This window comes from Aulonocara sp. 'chitande type north' Nkhata Bay, linkage group LG23 (genome assembly GCF_057382095.1).
Source record: "Aulonocara sp. 'chitande type north' Nkhata Bay isolate Kocher_YH1m ecotype deep benthic linkage group LG23, A_spYH_male_GT1.1, whole genome shotgun sequence".
Taxonomy (NCBI): domain Eukaryota; kingdom Metazoa; phylum Chordata; class Actinopteri; order Cichliformes; family Cichlidae; genus Aulonocara; species Aulonocara sp. 'chitande type north' Nkhata Bay.
This window is the reverse complement of record NC_141365.1, coordinates 35,504,025-35,522,933: the sequence shown is the minus strand read 5'-3', so window position 1 is coordinate 35,522,933 and position 18,909 is coordinate 35,504,025. Positions and strand designations below refer to the sequence as shown.

Sequence of the window (18,909 nt, the reverse complement as noted above, 5' to 3'; positions counted from 1 at the left end):
GGCGGTGGGTTTGAAGACGATTTGCCGGGAGTCCGGCGTTCTCACGGGCTCTAGTGAGCCTTGCCCCCGGCTAGCTATCGAGCTAGTGGGTGACAGACGTCTCTGAAAAAGTCGGAGCGCTTTTGAAAGTATTCTCGCCTGAAAATATGCTAAACGTTTATTTTGTGACCCAGAAAGAGTAATAAAAGTAATATTAAGACTAACTAGCTGCCGCCATTGTTGGAAACTGAGCTGGGCTGCGCTATGAATTCTGGGACACAGCTACTTCTTTGGGGTTTAACGGCACCTGGCATCCTTGTACATGCACTGCTGCCATCTTCTGTTTCAGTCTGTTATTACACTCTTAAATCCTACTACTCATTCCTGCGTCTTTTGTGATCTTACAAAGCTTCAAACGACTCGTCAACTATTAAATCAGTCGTCGACGATTTTGATAGTCGACGTAATCGTGACTAGTCGACTAATCGTGGCAACCCTAGTTGCCACAAAGTTAGTAAGGCTGCTCTCAAACATATCACCCTCTCATTCAGATACGATCACTGTAGTTTCAGCAGTGGAGGTCTTTTATATACAGTCTGTGGCTCTTACAATATACGTGTGACATTAAAGTTTATGTTGGGTCAGTATGCCCGTCTCACATTTATCTTCTCCTCTTTCTCAGTGGATGAAGGAGATGTGGCGCTCTGACGGCTGCTACGCCAACTACGGCGTGGATGGATCCACCTGCTCCTTCTTCATCTACCTCAGCGAGGTAAATCCTTCTTTTTTGTGTTAATAAATGTAGATAAAAAAGACTGATTGTATTACATCGTCATGATTACTTTTCATGTGGTACAAAATCAACATGGCAAAAGCAGCACTGGTGTATGAGCGCCTGACCAGCATCTTAACAAGCTGGTTACTGTTTACCATTTATATACAGGCTTTGTGTTTATTGATGGCAGATACACCATTGGACCTCAGATACGCCACTGTTCTCTGTATGCTGCTAAGTGTCCGTCTCTGTGTGTCTGCATGTTTTCTCATTAGTTGGCTTTTATATATATCTGTCTCCTTTACTGGTTTCTTTTAATCTGCCTACCTTCAGATGTAAAAAGCAGAAATGAGTAGAAATCACCTTCATCCTCATATTATTTTATAAATGTTTGTCCACCGAGCAGAACAGTTTTAAATAAATACGCTGCTAAACATGGTGTAATTGTTTTAACTGGTTTCTTGTGTTAATTTTGGTCAGTTTTAAAGTTGAAGTAGATGCATATGAGCTGCATACTGTAATCATAATTGTTTCATTTCCTCATCGCCCAAGAGATTGTTACCTGGGTAAATAAAAAGAGTTTTCCTTTAAATGCAGTGCTTTTCTACCAACTATATAAAATGATAAATTAGTTACTCATTTTCCTGTCTTTAAAAAATACGTGAACCTATTTCCAGCCTTCTGTTTTTATTATTGGACTGTACCAGCATAGCTTGGCATGATTGACAGATCAAAATAATCCTTATTTAGTTTACATTGGCTCATGGCACAACCCCCCCAGTTCTTCCCATCTGAAACGGCACTAAAAATGATTTTTTCAACCTCAGTAAACATGAAGCAATCATTTTTTTGTAAAATGTAACTGAAATATATAAAATCAAAGGCTTATTTGTTCAAGTACCTAATCATTAAGGAAAATGTGCTTGTTGTAAACTGAATGTAAACCAATCAAGTAAGTTTTATTTTATATTGTGCTGGTATAACAAAATTAACTGAAATTAAAATAGAATTTATATTTGAAATGCTAGTTAAATTAGCATTCTGGGCAGATTTATTTTATTTATTTATTGATTTTATTTTATTTTGTGGGCGTGGCAAGCAACTGCAGAGCTACAGAGCTGAAAGTAAAGAAAGTTGCCTGAAACAGAGTCTCTAAAACACTCTGAGCGTTTGGCTCACTGGGGCTCCTTGTAGATGAGCCAGCTTCATTATTTACAGCCTGAAATGAAATATCTAATGTGGTTACTGACAAATAAAGCAAAACAAAAAATTTGTTTTCATTTGTTTCATGTTTGCTACATTCAGCATTTTTGTGCAACAAGTATTCCTTACTGTAGCAAGTGCTTGTGTCTTATTTGAATATTATAATATGTATTTAGGGGTGGGCGATATAAACGATATACGATAGAAATGATATAAATTTGGCCAACGATAGAGACTTTGACTATACCGCTCTATCGCGATAGCGCATGTTGATGATGTCATCAAGCTGCGCCTGTTTTGGTCGAAAGCATCGCAGCAGCTAAAACCATTATCATCTGCAAATTATGGCGGGCGACAGTCATAGCAAAGAGATGAAGCACTTTTGAAATATGGGGAAAGCCAAAAACTTCGCTTCCTCCACTTCCGTAACATTGATTCATTAATGTTGAATTCTCTCGCAGCTGTTCTATTCCCATGTTGTTGCACTATATTAATAACCAACCTCGTATTGTTGATGAATAATCTCAGTTGTTCTCCTGACTGAAGTTTGGCCCGTGTATAGCATCCTGCTATGCGATTGCATTTGTCCCTGACCACCAGAATCCCTCACGTTCACTTTTATCGAGTGGAAAAAAAGTTGGCGTTCGTCCTCCAGCTTCACTGTGCTAATGTTATGCTAACATAGCTGTGTCGCTAGCAATCACGTAGCACAACATTATATACCAGGTAGTCCAACTTCAGTAACCCTGCAAACGTTTCCAGCATTTATGTTGGAAGTGGTAGCAGAGCTGTACGTTTTAATTAGTTTCAAAAGTCTCAGTCAGAAGATGGTATGAAATGTTTAGGTGTAAACTAGCGAGCTAACTCCCTGCTAACTTCTAACTCCGTTAAATTTAATAAATTCTGTTTTCATGGATGTTAAACTTAATTGTTACACCCGATAAAGCAGCAACGCTGATGATTTTATTAAAGATGAAAGAATTTAGACCGTTTTTAACTCTTAGTGTTCGTTTGACTTTGGGACCTGAAGCAGACGGCGTTTTGGACCCAGATTACTCCGCGAAGCTCCCCACTACGGCAGCCGTAATGCTCTGACAATCCATCAAGCAGTGCGGCTTACCAAAGTTGTACTAAAACATTTTTTAACAGATTTCTGCACGCAGAAATCAGTTCAAAGTCAGTAAGTAAAATCAGAATTCATACATAAGGCACACTCTCGATTTTTGAGAAAATTAAAGGATTTTAAGTGTGCCTTATAGTGTGGAAAATACGTTATACAGAAGAAAAGAATATATCACGATATATATCGTTACCGCACGTGCTTCAAATTATATCGCGATATGAATTTTAGGCCATATCGCCCAGCCCTATATGTATTATTACTATTATTGTATATATGTCTCAAAAAGTCATAAAAATCACAATGATGTAGAGGTCTCAAAGCTCATGTATCAAATAGGATTTGCTTGGCATTGCATAAAATAAGGAAACGCATAACAGGTTCCCTTAAAAGCAGAGGAACGTTGTGATGAAACATTCTTGTTTTTTGCATATATTCGAAAAATGAAGAGTCTTACATTCTTTTCAGAAACCTGCAGTTGCTTGATCTATTTTCCCGCTGCTTGCATGGTCTCTTTCTGCGGTATATTTTTGGTTTGTGCTTTGGGTTTGTTCTCTTTGGATTCAATAAGTACGATAAGAGCTGCAAAAAACCTCAGACAACCAGTAAAAAATGGATACTGCATACCCAGAGTGGCCTGACAACATTCCTGCAAACTGAGAGTGATCACAAAAGAATGAAGTGCTAAAAATAAGTAGAGGAAAAAGGGGGATTTCATTTTTCATGAGAGCAAATTAGTGTGTTGAGGAGGACGGTGAGGGAGAACGAGGAGATGATTCAGTGGGGAGGGGGGTGATGTGGTAATGTGCGAGGCACTCCTTCAAGGGATGAGTTTGCAGCATATGAAAAGAGATTCAGAATGACTTCACTTCAGTCCCGGCAAATAGGGGGAAAAAGCCACGGTGGAGGGATTATTCATTATTGACGAGTTCCTTCAAGGGACACTTTCAGACCTTCAATTTTTTGCATGATTTATCTTTGCCCCAAACACGGACATGTACTCGTTTTGTAGCGACAGAGCTAATCTTTTCCTTAATTCTAATTAAAGTCTGCCCCCCCCCCCCCCCCCCCCCCCCCAAAAAAAAAAAAACCCTAAAAAACCCCCAGCTTTGCTTCACATTAAACTTCCGCTCTGATTTCTCATTTCAAAGATCTTCCGCAGATCACAGCAGCTGATTACGTTTGATCAGCGAGCCTTTCGTTTCTCTTGGACGAGTTTTCCTTAAATTTGTCTCATCATCTAATTCTAAAGTTGGAAATTGAGCTTCAACTAGAGAGCTCTTCCATGTTTGTTTTGTTTTGAGGCGTTATATTTTTGGGAAAAGTAGGATTTCAGATTCAGAGAGGTCAGCAGCCTCTTATGAATTTTGTATATGAGCTGAAAGCGGTCGACTGGTAAAGAAGGCAGAAAGCTGGCTTGGTCGGTATGGGAATAGAAGCGAGATGGACATTAGTGGAATCCATTAGGTTTGAGAGAAACCTCGTTGAGCTTGAAGGCCAAAGCTTCTACCTCTAAAAATGGAGGAACAGTAGCACAACCGTCGTGTCGAGAATGTAAAGCAGTAATGATGCTGGAAACATACAGCCAATCCATTAAATGCTTTCTAAGTAAGAGGAGTATTTTAAATTGTCTTGAGTTGCTGTCTAATGCAAAGAGCTAAAGAAAAGTGTTATATAATCACATATATATGAACTTGAGAGGATTCCTGCAGTTGCTTCTTGGCATTTAGTAGGCCAAGTTTAGCAACAGTGAACAGCAGCAGGGTCCATTTACATCTCTAGTAAAGTGAAGAGTTGTGCTAATGTACTCAAAGTTTGTATATTGACATTTCTGTGTGTGTGTGTGTGTGTGTGTGTGTGTGTGTGTGTGTGTGTGTGTGTGTGTGTGTCACGGTTCCGGTGGATGTCTGATAAAAGGTTAAAAAAAACAAAGCTGTAAACTGAACAGGTGTTTTGGGCTTCTTCCGTAGGTGGAGAACTGGTGTCCTCGTCTGCCCTGGCGAGCCAAGACCCTGAATGAAGAAATGGACCAGAGAGGCCAGGTGAGAGAAAAACAGCACACATCTCCTGTTAACTGTAAACTGAAAACACAATGGACCGTTGAACTACTTCAGCTGCCCTTCGAGATGAACCTTTCAGAGGCTCTCACATCACGAGCTACTGCTCAGACAGGAGAGATAATAGTCTCCCCTCGCTACTAACCCCTCGTGTTGTTATAAAAATAGGCTTGTGTGAGAGTAACCAGTTGCAGTTGCTCACTATTAAAAAAAATCTACTTGGTCGGCCTATATCTATTAGGCACCGTTATGCCGGGGTTGTTCGGGTGTCGCATTACAACACAGATGCCATAGCTGTGGTCCATTTAACTGAATGGATTTCATGGATACTTGTATGCGTGATGGCAAGTTTTATCATTAGGATTAATTTTCCTTACATGTTTAGACCTACTCCATTATGCTTCATTTATAGGATATTTCATATTAAGAAATAAGGGGTTTCTGTATGCAGGTAGAGCAGGTCATCGGTTAAACAGAACGTTGGCAGTTTGATCGCTGGCTGCTCCAGCATGGTTGCCGAAGTACTCTCAGGCAAGTTACTGAACCAATACTGATGATCTGTTCCTTTTAGCTGACCTCATTTTGTCAGATAGGCTCTATTGAAATGAATGGCTAGTAAAATTAAGCACACATGTGGTCAAATGTATAAGTGTGATACATATGCAAAAAACAGGAAATCGGGAAGCAGGCAAATGCTTTTTTTCTCTTCAGCACTGTATATCAGTTGCTTAGCGTTAGCCGCAGAGCAGACAGTAATATACATTAAAATACTAAGAACTGGTAGTCAGGTGAAAGCAAGTCTCATAACAATAAAAAACTGTCCACCAATAGCTAACATTTTAAAATGTTTGCTTTTCAAGCTGCCTTTACAACCAATCAAAGTAAAATCGAGCCAGCGAATGAGCAAACGGGCTGAGCTGAACTGTAAACATACCTCGATAGCTTATGATAGCTTATGCTATCGAGGTATGTTTAGCCTCTAGAAGACGAAAGCCGGAGTGATGGAACCATGGGTCAAATCTGAAATAATGATCTTGCATCTGTGCCAATGCGGTAGCTCAGTCAAATCCCACTTACAGAGCTTGCTTGCTGGCTTGTACAAAGTCTACTGTATCTTCCCCCTCCCCCTGCCTTTTCCTCTGCTTTGGGTGAATCGATATTAAGCGCTCTTCATCCCCCTCTCTGGAAGCATCAACAGCACTGACCCATCAGTAGCGGGGACATGCCATTTGACAGGCTTTGGAGTTTTTAATTCAGGCACAGATTTTAATAGCTTCAATCCGTGCAAGCGATTTCCTGTCGTGATGAGGAATGCTAATGCCTCGCTACAACCTTGTTTCAGCCACCTTAGCAGCTAGTAATGGCACTGTGGTTTCTCCTTAGCACTCTATCTTTCTCCCACTAGTGCCGCCTCACTCACAGCTTCACTTCTTTTCCTAAAAATTATATTCAGGTTTGTTTATATCGCACCTAATTATAACAACAATCACCTGAAGGCACTTTATACTGGAAGGGAAAGACCCTTCAGTGTTCTGGAGAAAACCAGCACTTGGCGACAGTGGGAAGGAAAAACTGGCTTCTAGCAGGAAGAAACTTCCTGCAGATCCAGGCTCAGGGAGGGGCAGCCATCTGCTGTAACTGGTTGAGGGTTAAGAGGGAAAAGGGAAAGAAAGACGAGAGCGGAGGGAGATGTGACAAAGCACATTACTCTGCTCAGCGTCATATTCAGATGAGACGGGGTGATATTTGAATGTGTTTACACTATTTCCCTTTCCGTGGCCGTCTGTGACCTCACATTTATTTCCATCCTTCAGCTTGACTAGCAGTTAGTCAGCAGTCTCACAACAGAGGCAAGATTACTAACATGCAGATAGACGTTTCACAGCATGAGCCGCTTTGCTTCACAACCTTTTTATTAAACATTTAGTTGATGACGATGTCCCGTCTCTTGAAATCTGTGCCCCCAGAAAAAAAGTAGCAGTGATCCTTCTTTGTGCTTTGTATGTCTCTTCTGTGGGAATCATCAAACCCTGCACAGTTAAGCCTTCTTCCTCTTCTCCCTTTAGACATTTGTTTGTAACAGGGAGCACTTGGCGCTCCAAATGTTTCAGCACCTGATGTTCCCGTAACCATAACTACAGTATAGTGCTTTCTCAATTCACTATATGTACTTATAACTCACTGTATAAGATTTTTGTTTCTTTTTAAAAAAAAAAAAAAAAAGGACAAATAGGGCACATTAAAGCCCAGATTCACCAGTCATTCATCCACCCCCCTATTCCGCAGACCAGCTCTGCCTTTCTGTCTCCATCCGTTTAATCCATCTGCCGATCCAAGGAGATACAATGCGAGACTCAGTCACTTTGGATAAACCTTTTAATCGTAGCTACACAGTGCTGGGGTTGAGCTGGGGATCTTGTATTAGTGGAGCTCACTCCAAGAAAACAAGCCTTTGGCAACTTGGAAGGCAATATTGCAAATTCTGAATTACATTAGATAAAATTTTAAAGATTGCTTTGGGATTTTCTTGCAGCAGGAGAACCAAGCAGCCATGAAGAAACACAAGTGAAGCAGATAACAAAGTGAACATAATCACTGTCTTGATGAGAGATTTTAAAGAAGTTGATATTCATGTTTTCTGTGGACCAACACGCACACGTTATCAGATTACAGTCGCTGTACTTGTGTCCACGTTTCCACACAGGCGGAGATCCGGACCAGTTTCGAGGAGCTTTACCGGATGATGTCACAACGGGAGGAGTTCCGCTGGATGATGCTGAGAATCAAACGGATGGCCGAGCCGTGGGTCAGCGCCATCCGCTCGCTGGCTGCAAAGCAGAACCTGGGCAAGCGGCGGAAGAAGAAGGTGGGCATGACAGATGATGATGTAGTTTGCCGGAGCTTTTGTCCACTCAGGTTTTGTTTTCAGGGACGAAAAGAAGCTGTTTGTTTTTTGTGCTACAGTTGTTTTGTAAAGAGTAACTGCAGGCTCCGACATAAATGTGTCACTTCCTCTCTGCCAGGAAAGGCCCTCTAGACAGCGTTCAGAGTAATGGATGAAAAGCTTTTGTGAGCTCAGTGTCCTGTTTGTGTATTATATGTAGAAGATGGAGGCACAATACCAAAGTATGCAGTGAAACTCCCAAGTTTAGTCAGCTAAAAGGGAAGACTGGTGCTTTTCAGAAAAATATTCTAGCTGAATAAGTGAAATGTTAATATTTATCTACCTAAAAGTCAGCAGGATGCAGCTTTTTTTTTAGCTTTCAACCAGCCAGTTGAAATGAATGCACCACCTTTATGTATACCAATACCGATATACACCCAAACACACTTTGACACACTTGTAGACCGCCTCACTTCTGCTCAGAGAAGAGCTGATGCTGGGAAAGGACTGACACAGATATTCCATTGTGTCCCAAGCTAGAAGCTGCTCCCAGCTCTGAATAACTGCACACTTCCCTTGGCCCTTCTGAATAATTCACATCGTGCTCCCTTGATACCGTGGTGCTGAAGTGAGGCAGCGTCCCCTTCATGTGAAACTCAAGAGTACAAGAAACAAGAAATCTCACGATCTTACCCGGCCGTTGCTTTTTTCCACCCACTTTGTTGAATCTGTTCAGTCTCTAATGAGACAAAGAACAGTTTCTCGTGATAATTTCAGCTTCTGATTTGTTCAGGAATTCACGCTGTCAGCAGTGAAATGTGTGTTGGTCACTTCAAACAAAGCCTTCTATTACTTTCAGCTCCCACTGTGGAACACTATGTTCCCGCTCGGCAGCTGAAAACCATCCTGTGTGTTCATGTTTTACTTAAGTTGTGTGCGTTTTCTCAGCATGTGACACTGCTCACCTGTCAGCATAGGAAAAACTAGAACTGCTTTTACAGCAAAACCTCTTATTATAATGAGCACTGTAAACATTTTGCACTCTTAATAATCTAACCAGTTATTTTAGATAGGAAACCAGTAACGTGTCTTTTATTTGTCCACTCTTCTTGTGGGCTACGGTGGCTCAAAACAGTCAAAACAAGAAAGAAAGAAATGGCTCAGTCACTGCTGTCTAGGGCTGGGCCATATTATACCGTTCACGGTAATACCGGTATAATGTTAGGCAACGATAGGAAAATGAAATATCGCGATAGAATATGAGTAACACGCGCATGCGCAGTGCCTTTGTTTTCATACGCACATGGCCAATTGTTGAGTGAAACAGATGAACCAGAATTGGTTTGTAAAAATGGTGCAACTTCAGTGATGTGGAACTGGTTTGGTGTTTGTCCATCAGATACACGACAAAGCACATTTTTTTGCAGAACATGCAAGCGGCCGTCGTTATTGTCGTATTTGTCGGACTAAGATGCTCTTAAATCTGGGAGTAATCTGGGTCCTAAACTCCGTATGCTTCTGGTCAAACGAACACTGCAGCATCACTGAGAGTTAAAAACTTCTTTCATCTTTAATAAAACGATCAGCATTGCTGCTTTACCAGGTGTAACTATGAAGTTTAACTTCCAGGCATCCATGAAAACAAAATTTATTACATTTAACGGAGTTAGAAGTTAGCAGGAAACTAGCGGAAGTTAGCTCGTTAGTTTCGCTAGTTACCTAAGCATGATATTGCATGTTCTGACTGAGAGATTTCTGAAAAAATTCAAACATACAGCTCTGCTATCACTTCCAACATAAATGAAGACAGGAAACTAAACAGCAGTGACGTTTGTAGGGTTACTGAAGTTGGGCTAGCTGGTATATAATGATGTGCTACGTGATCGCTAGCGACACAGCTATGTTAGCATAACATAAACAGTGAAGCTGGAGGACGAACACTAACACTTTTCCACTTATAAAAGTTAACGTTAAGGTTCCTGATAGTTAGAGACAAATGCAATCGCATGGCAGGATGCTGTAAACGGACCAAACTTCAGTCAGGAGAACAACTGAGATAATCCATCCACAATATGAGGTTAGTCATTAATATACTGCAACAACATGGGAATAGAGCAGCTGCCAGAGAATTCAACATTAATGAATCAATGGTACAGAAGTGGAGGAAGCAAGAAGAATGAGTTTAATAAAGTTTGATTTATCTGACTGCTTTGTTTCGCTTAATGTGCCTTATAATCCCGTGCACCTTATGGTCCGAAAAATGCGTACTGCACACTGCAGTTTAATGTTGCAAAGCACCTCTTTTTAACTTCAGTGGATATTATACATGGTTATGCTCAGGATATGTCAGCACATTTCTACTGGAAATGTCTTTTGGTTAAACTTTCAGCAAGGAATTTGCATTTGCACTGTTACATTTTTATAAAGCTTTAATGTACATAAAAACCAGCTTCTTGTTTAAGTGAAAATAAATGGAAGGTTGTCTTTTTGCGCTAGTAATGTTGTGGAGTTGTATTTTGTCTCGCATCAATTATATCGTCAGTTATATCGTTATCGCAAATTTTCAAATATATATCGTGATAAGTATTTTTGGCCATATCGCCCTGCTCTACTGCTGTCTTTCATAAACTTTATGATCGCCCTTTTATTCCACATTCACAAACATTAAAAAGTATTCTCATCTTCTAAATGAAAAGCTGCGCTACATTAGTTCCTGCACTTACTTTTTATTTTCCTATTTTCTCCTCCGTCAGATCCTGGTCCATCTTGGTCTGCTGACCAAGGAGTCAGGCTTCAAGATTGCAGAAAATGCTTTCAGTGGGGGCCCACTGGGGGAGCTGGTCCAGTGGAGTGACCTCATAACCACATTGTACCTGCTGGGCCACAACATTCGCATCTCTGCTTCCCTCAATGAGCTCAAAGAGTAAGATTATTATTATTATTAAACTGTCTATTTAAGGTGGACTGATGTTAAGAACACTCGTGTGGAGGATGATCGTTCATAAATAATTGAGTAAAAGGCAGCTATATGGGTATAATTCTCTGTATAGTCAAACCAACACCTTTAACATTAGTATTAATCTTATTTACAAAGTGTAAACTTATTTAAAACTCCTGTAGTAGCTCACATTATGAACTGTCAGCAGTCTGACTAAACAAAGTTGTTTGTCTTTTTCTATTATAATGATGATGATGATGATGATGGTAAGACAAAATTTCCAAACCAAATCACAATCCTTAATCCTGAGTTTGACAGATTCCTTTCTCTGTTGTATACGTGCTTGGCTTTGATCAATGGCCTGCCTAGTAAAATTAAATGCAGTGGCTGCCTGCTGACTAGTTTGACATGTGGATCAATTTGCTGAATCAGAGTTGTTGTTTTTCTTTTTTCTACAGGATCATGCGAAAGGTTATGGGAAACAAATCCAGCTGCCCCACACAGGGCGATAAAGTGGTAGAGCTTATATACATCGACATCGTGGGTCTGACCCAGTTTAAGAAGACTCTGGGGCCTTCCTGGGTCCACTACCAGTAAGTATATTTGTATTTTACATTTGAAGGCCATTAAACTTCATTTTCTACATCACCTTGTGTTGACTGTCAGGTTTCTACATGAACGTAAACACTGTGGGATTTGGATCCAGGATTTACATCCATATGGCTCGTTCCATCCTTGGCTACAAAGGCCGAAGTGCTTTGCACCACCATGTCGCAAACATGCTTTTTAATCCAGTAAAGCTGGGCCTTTTAACCAACCTCAAGTGGACATTAGAGGAACTGCAGCAGTTTTGGGCACTTCCAAGTTAGAGGTTGCCTTTGGCGTACACCTAGGCAGATTGATAATCTTGGAGGTGCCAGAAGGAAGAAGATTATTTCCTTTTAAAATTTCTTGACTTGCTAAGCTCCAGAAGTTTAGAAGCTGCTAGCTTGCTAGCTTCCTAAGTAGTGTTTTCCAGTAATGCATTATAATTTGTAAAAAAAAAAAAAATCATTCCAGAGTATACATATGTGTTATATGTTGTGAATGGTAAGACTATTTCAAACACGACTAGAAATCTTGGAGAAAAACATGTATTACAGTAGAATATTTAGTGTACAAATTTAAAAGCTGCTAGCTTACTACCTTGCTAGCTTGTGTCCTTAAATAATATATTGTGATTTCTAAAAATCATTCATAAGTAGGGATGGGTATCGTTTAGGTTTTATCTGATACCGGTGCCAAACCGGTACTTTTGAAACGGTGCCGGTGCTTAAACAGTGCTCGAACCAGTGCTTAAAGAATGGAGAAGACAAACTTTGTCCAAAAACCTCTTATGTTTTTATTTTTAGCAGTCTCTTTTTTCTGCAAAATGATAACCAAGTTAGCCTTTTCTGTTGATACAACATGAAGGGAGTATCTGCCATCAAACAAGAAGACAGCCGCATGTAACTACAACAGTGTTTGCTAGTTCACCTTACATGCATTAATGTAATAACGTGGTTAGCCTACTCAACGTAAATTACACACGAACAACATTAAGCTACTCGCCCAGAAAAGAACGGCTGCTGCTGCCATCATCATCCGTCATCATTTCTGCTACACTGACAGGGCTAGGGGCCAGGACTCTCCTCTTCGGGTTCTTGGGGGATGTTGCTAACTCGGGTTCGATAACAGGCAACCCACCCACAGTAGATGTGCTCGGTGTGAGGTCTTGCAGCAAGCTATCAAATACGGTGCATTTCTCGGCTTTTAAAAAAACACTATGCGTCAGCAGGTGTTTCTTCAGATTCGAGGAGTTACCTCCTTTGCACAGTATCACCTTAAAGCACTTGTTGCAGGCTGCTGAGTTTGCATCTTTTGCTGTGAAGTACAGCCAGACTTTTGACCACTTCGCCTTGGGCATTTTTAATCTGTAGCTCTGCTCTAAAAGAACGTACATACCTGGGCCCGCTTACTATCCTTGGAAAGGTAAAATGATTGGCTAGAATCCAAAGTGTATGACTTCTCAAGAAAAAAAACACTGAAATAAAGCACCAGAATGTGCGCTGCTTTTCGGTCTGGTTACTACCGTTTATGTCAGAACCAGTGCAATTACGGCACCGAATATCGGTACCGATCCTTCATAAGTAGAGATGTCTGATGTATTACAGTTAAATATTTACTTTCAGAAGTTTAAAAGTTGCTAGCTTGCTAACTTATATTATGATTTCTAACAATCATCCCAAAGTAAGACATAAAACAGCATGCTTGTGTGTTGGCTCAGCGGGCTTAATATTAATGAGAAAATAAAATCGGTCACATTAAACAACTAGATTTCATGTCATTTACTTTGTTATAGCTATCAGTTAAATATCATGTATAGCTATCGAGGGCTCTCATATCATTTCTCTTTCCTCATGTAAAAATCTGGACACCACTGCTGCCAACTGTGGCTGCCAGCAGCTTCCCTCACGTAGGCACATGTCGCTGGGTCGAGGTTTGTCTGGCACTCGTTGTGACAAAGAGTCTATTTTCTGCTCATACATTGCCACAATTTCCCAAAAGGCCCAAGGAGCTGTTGTTCATGATGTTGTGACCAATTCTATTCTGTCTCCCCAACTGCTCCACTGAGGACTGTAGATTAGGCCTTCCCGGTTTGTTTTGAAAAGAGCCTCCTGTCAGCGCCGACTGACAGGAAAAAAGAAGGAACAATAACTCTGGGGCAGTAATAGCTCTGTCGGTTCCTCCTGCTTGTCACCAGGTTTTGTTTGTGTGAGACTGAACACTTTAACCTGCATCCGCTCACTTTATGCCCTGAGGAAATTGGCTTAGCCTCAGGTATAATTAAGGTCCAGATGATGTTATTGGTGTTAATTCTCCCACCATTATTGAACAGTTATGTCAAAGCGCTTTGTGTCACTGTATACTTCATATGCACTTTTGTGAAAGAAGACCTGGAGTGCAGGCTGAAAAGTTATTTTCCACTAAGTGTAACCTTAGAGTCTGGGAAATAATATCTCTTCCTTTTAAGGCCTGAGAATCCCACAATCCCGTTTATTTTCTTTATATTCATGCAGGGAGGTACCCGATGTACAGAAGAAGCCAGATTTGTTTTTTGTTTTTCATTTAAGACCCCAAATTCTTAAAAGCAATAAACTCTAATAATAACACATATTTTTTTTCTGTGATGGGACAAAGCAAACAAGTCTGTCCAAGCTGTTTGTGATTGCTGTTTTGTTATTCCTGCCATCAGTCTTTATGTTTCATACTACTCTGTAATGAAAATACTCCAAGTTGTTATTTTCTTGGTAAAAACTAGAACAGGTGTTTGCCTATCGTTCAATTTAATTTAATACTTTCATTGCCTTGCTTAATCAGACACGCTTCCAGGGATCTAGTGGTTAACACGTTCGCTCCAGGTCACTGGTTTAGTTCCAGCTAGAGACATGGTTCCTCACTGGGGTTGTGTCACGAAGGGAGTCCAGCTTAAATCTCTGACAAATTAGACATGCAGAGCCACCTGCTGTAGTGAGCCCTGTGGCGAGGGAGCAGCCTGTTTATTCAAGGTTGTAAGGTAAATACCTTTCAATAATAAAGAAAAAACCGCAGCGATCAGACTACCTGCTGTTAGCAAGCAGCTGGCAACAGTGCGAAGGAAAAACTCCCGTTTAACAGGAAGAAACAGCAGTCATCTGCCACAACTGTTTGGGGTTGAGGTGAAAGACATGGGACAAAAGACTCAAGTCTTGATACAAGTATTTCCTGTTTCTTCCTTTGTTCAATTTATTTTGCCGTTTCTATTGTTTTGACAACTTTTTTTTGTAGGCAAGTTTGTTTTTTTTGTGACTCATGCTGTTGTTTACCTTCTCTACTGTGTCAGTGCAGAGGTATGACTTGCAAGTCCTTAAATAGAAACATGTAGGTAATAGACGTTGACATTTTTGGCGTGCCATCGTAGCATTGTTCACACACAGCCACTGTCAAGAATTTGTGGTATCTATGGAAACATCTAGTCTTTAAATCGAGACTTAACAGGTTTTTCACATTTACTTCAGTTAACATTTGAAATGTAGACCTTACTGAGTCAAACTAACTCAACTTTGTGTTGAGTGAGACAATAAAGGCTGAGTCTAACAAAATATACCTTACAAGAATTTACCAAGACTGGCTGCAGGTCATAATCTTATCTCAGGACTGGGTTGCTAATGTTATCCTAATCTGATAACACTGTGTAACATCGAGGGACACAATCATAGACTGGGCGACAGCGTTGCATTTTGGTTTTTCTATCCTGATATCATTTGTAATGTTGTGTGTACAGCTTCAACACAGGTAGCTAAATTAAACTAAAATCAAACTAGTTGTCTTTCTTCTTACTAGGTCAGTTTGTAGCTTGTTTAGCATGTCAGAAATGTTATAGCGATTACTTTATGGCCTAATATTTACTGGATACAGTGAACTAAAGGATGAACTGAGCCTATGTTATTATAAAGGAACATTAATGGTTCACAGCCAGTGGGACCCCAAAATAATAACAATTAGTTAAGAGTGTTACAATTTTCACGTTTTTATTAGACAAACCATTAACTCATATCTCTGTTTATCATTCAGCTCTTGTGTTTAGCTTCAGGCATGTGCAGACCTGTAACAGACCGTCAGATAGATCAGCTGAAGACCAAATGTTTCACTGACTGTGTTTGTTGGATGTGTTTGTGTCGCATCTGAGATAACCATGATATGAGAGGAAACTGACATTTACTATAGCGATCATCATAATTTATTTATTTGGCTGGTGTTTATGGGGAAATCGGACTCATACTGTAAAAAACAAAAACAATAATAGCCCAGCTTGAAATAAAGCAGCGAGTATCACCAAGTACATACTTCTTCAGCTAAACAGCCTCATCTCCTGCCACATTATGACGCCCACAACTCACGGGCCACCGTTTTACAGCTCCAGCAGCACTACCCCATCTGTTAAGGGTATATCTACCAGGGACGGATGAGGGTTGTTTTCCTCTGGAGTGACTAGAGATAGCATGTGGGCATGTTGTTGTGCTGCTTTCATTTTAAAGTTTCCTCTTGGCGAATCTGTTTCCAACCTCCTCACTCTCCCAGGATGTTTCACAGTTCACACAGCCAGCTGCACAGCGTCTGGGTGGGCGGAGAGGCAATCAGTGACTGAATCAAAGTCTGTGTGTGTGTGTGTGGTTGTGTGTCTTCCATATATGCACCTGGCTTCTTGTTATCATAGTTATTAATGCTGAGTTTTGTACCATGACCAAAAAGTGAAAGTCACTTAACTTTAGTTACCTCTGAGAAAATCCACCAGAACATAGCAGTCTAAAGAGGAAGGGGGGTTTAGTCAGTGGGGACAAGATTAGCAGCTTGATATTAATTTTTATGTTTTTCAATGATTTTTTTATGCCTAACTAATGAAAAATGAACCCAAATAATAGAGGTGGAAATACCCCACAATGCAATGTTACTATAATTTTTAACATTTTGCATTATTGTTAGTATTGCGGTAACTGCGGTAACACCAGTTTGTTGCCGGGCTAACACAGATACCACTTGCACTCACATTCACACCTATGGGCAATTTAGAAATACCAATTAACCTAACCCCAGTAACTCTGTGTCTTTGGACTGTGTGAGGAAGCTAGAGTACCCAAAGAGAACACACATGGACACGGGGAGAACCGTGCTGCCCTAATATAAAGTTAAGTTCTCAGTTAAGTTGTTTTTTTCCTGCAAAATTGTCTGGCATACCAACACTGTCACTAAATGTGACATAAGTGTTCCTATAAGACAGAGTCAGTCTGCTTTCAATCTGCCGTTGAATTGCGATTAGATGCAACATGTTTCTGATAATATAACAATTAACTGTGATACATCATCAACAATCACATATCTGTTGCTGTCTGCATAGACAGAAATTCACATTTAACTCAGATTCACATGGCTATTACAATTGCATCTGGACTGATAGTTACATGTTGGAATTATGTCTGCATTCATAAAAAAACGTCTCTGGAGCGATTGCAGAAAGGTTGTTTCCTTTCAGGCAACCTGTGAAATCGCAATTAAAAGTGGCGAAAGTGTGCAATGCTATCAAGCTCTGGGCAACCATGTAGTCACCACAAGTTACAATCAGTCATAGAATGTGAAAAAATTCAATACAGTCAGCATGTAGCCACCAGTTTTTTTAATGCTTTTGTTTTTGTTTGTTCATTTTTGTTGATACGAGGAAGCTGCTGTCCTATTTTTACTCGCGTGGTTGACCCGTTAGCTTTCTCTGAATTAGCAAGTAGCTTTGTCAAGCTGAGTGCGTCCAATATGTTTATGTTTAGCTCTAAAAAAATAAATAAATAAATGACATGGCATTTGCTGAAATGCCAACTCAGGCTTAAAAACCAATGAATAACATCACATTGGCCACATCCATCTTTTCTATACAGTCTGTATCATTGACTCGATTTAGCCTCTGGGACCAATGATCGCTGTTTTGGAAACTTCTGTGTAGCTACCCGATATTGAAATAATGTATACGTGATATCTAAACCAACACTTCTTCTTTCATGTACCAGGCATTGTTTATAATGAGAACACTGAAGCAAATACATTTAAAAGAAGGTAATAAAAGCAGTGAGCCCCCCTCTTTTGCTTTCCACACAGACTGTTTACTTGCATGCAGGTGTAGTCTGCTGAGTCGTGACTCACACTACAACTGGAAACCAGAAAGCTTCTAGGGCCAAAACTGTTTCTTTCCTACAGATTCTCCATATTTATATGCAGATATCTGTTTGTGGAGATTAACTCCGTGCTGTGCATTCACTAAAGGTCAGGAAGTGCTTTACAATTCCCTCCCCTGGTTTTTGGTCTAATTAATCCCACACTGTGACCTTTAAGTCAGCCATGATGTTCCCTCACAGCCACACCTTAAGAACAAACCGTAGTATCATAGTCTGAGGATTTATATTTGTGATTTCATTTTCTTACATGGATGATATGTGTCTCAAGCGCTGACATGACAAAGACTGTTTTTAGCTTTTTAAAGCTCCAAATTTAAATATAGTGTCATTCAAAAGCTAACACAAAAACTTCAGCATTTATTTCTTGAGCTAAACACTACTATTAGTAAAGCCTTCTGTTTCTTCAGTAAGGTGGCTTAAATGGAAAGATTAGGAGTTCAAATGTTGACAAATTTTGAATCATGCTCTTTCTCAGTAGAGTAGCTTAACATGTCCCCTTTCAAATAAATAATTATGAGCTTGTTTCTGTGTGCTTCACTAAAAACAATGGGCAGGAACACAAATTGGTAATTTTAATTGCGTGCACTGTGCTGTTAGTGTATTGTTCTCTGGAAGATCAAGGGTGGATTTATGTGATTGATATTGTTTAATGTTACACAACGTGTATGCATGCATACATCTGTGCATCTGACCGTCATTAAAACTTGTGTGTTTTTGTTTTGTTTTTCCACAGGTGCATGTTGCGGGTGCTGGATTCATTTGGGACTGAGCCAGAGTTCAACCACGCTCACTATGCCCAGTCCAAGGGCCACAAGACGCCCTGGGGGAAGTGGAACCTCAACCCGCAGCAGTTCAACACCATGTTTCGTAAGTCGGCAGATTTTAAGCACACCCGCTCTCTGCAAAGCCGACTGTTAACGGTCGCTGAGAGGACTAGAAAGCTGTAGCCATTTGATTGAATGCAGGATTTATAAAATAGTTAATGTAATGAAACCCATCATCTCTGAGCCAGCAGGATAATCATGTGCATCTAAGAATGTTAGTGTTTGAGAATAACACTGGTCTTCTTTACACTAAGACATGAAAGATTTCATCACCTCTCCAAGTGACCCACACTGCTGTTTAAATAAAGTCAAGCTGCCGTAGGAGGCCGCTTGCAACATAAATCAGTTTAACT

The 18,909-nt window shown here is 40.3% G+C and overlaps 1 protein-coding gene across 2 annotated transcripts in view; it reads left to right on the top strand.

The window, feature by feature from the left end:
* mgat5 (alpha-1,6-mannosylglycoprotein 6-beta-N-acetylglucosaminyltransferase) overlaps positions 1 to 18,909 on the top strand; it is a 104,363-nt gene that overhangs the window by 48,303 nt on the left and 37,151 nt on the right. For both annotated transcript variants that reach the window (XM_086281539.1, XM_086281538.1), the window contains exons 5-10: positions 662 to 751; positions 5,048 to 5,119; positions 7,839 to 8,000; positions 10,772 to 10,941; positions 11,415 to 11,549; positions 18,466 to 18,599. In XM_086281539.1, the coding sequence (XP_086137665.1) occupies positions 662 to 751; positions 5,048 to 5,119; positions 7,839 to 8,000; positions 10,772 to 10,941; positions 11,415 to 11,549; positions 18,466 to 18,599 (763 nt within the window). The remainder of the gene's footprint in view (positions 1 to 661; positions 752 to 5,047; positions 5,120 to 7,838; positions 8,001 to 10,771; positions 10,942 to 11,414; positions 11,550 to 18,465; positions 18,600 to 18,909) is intronic.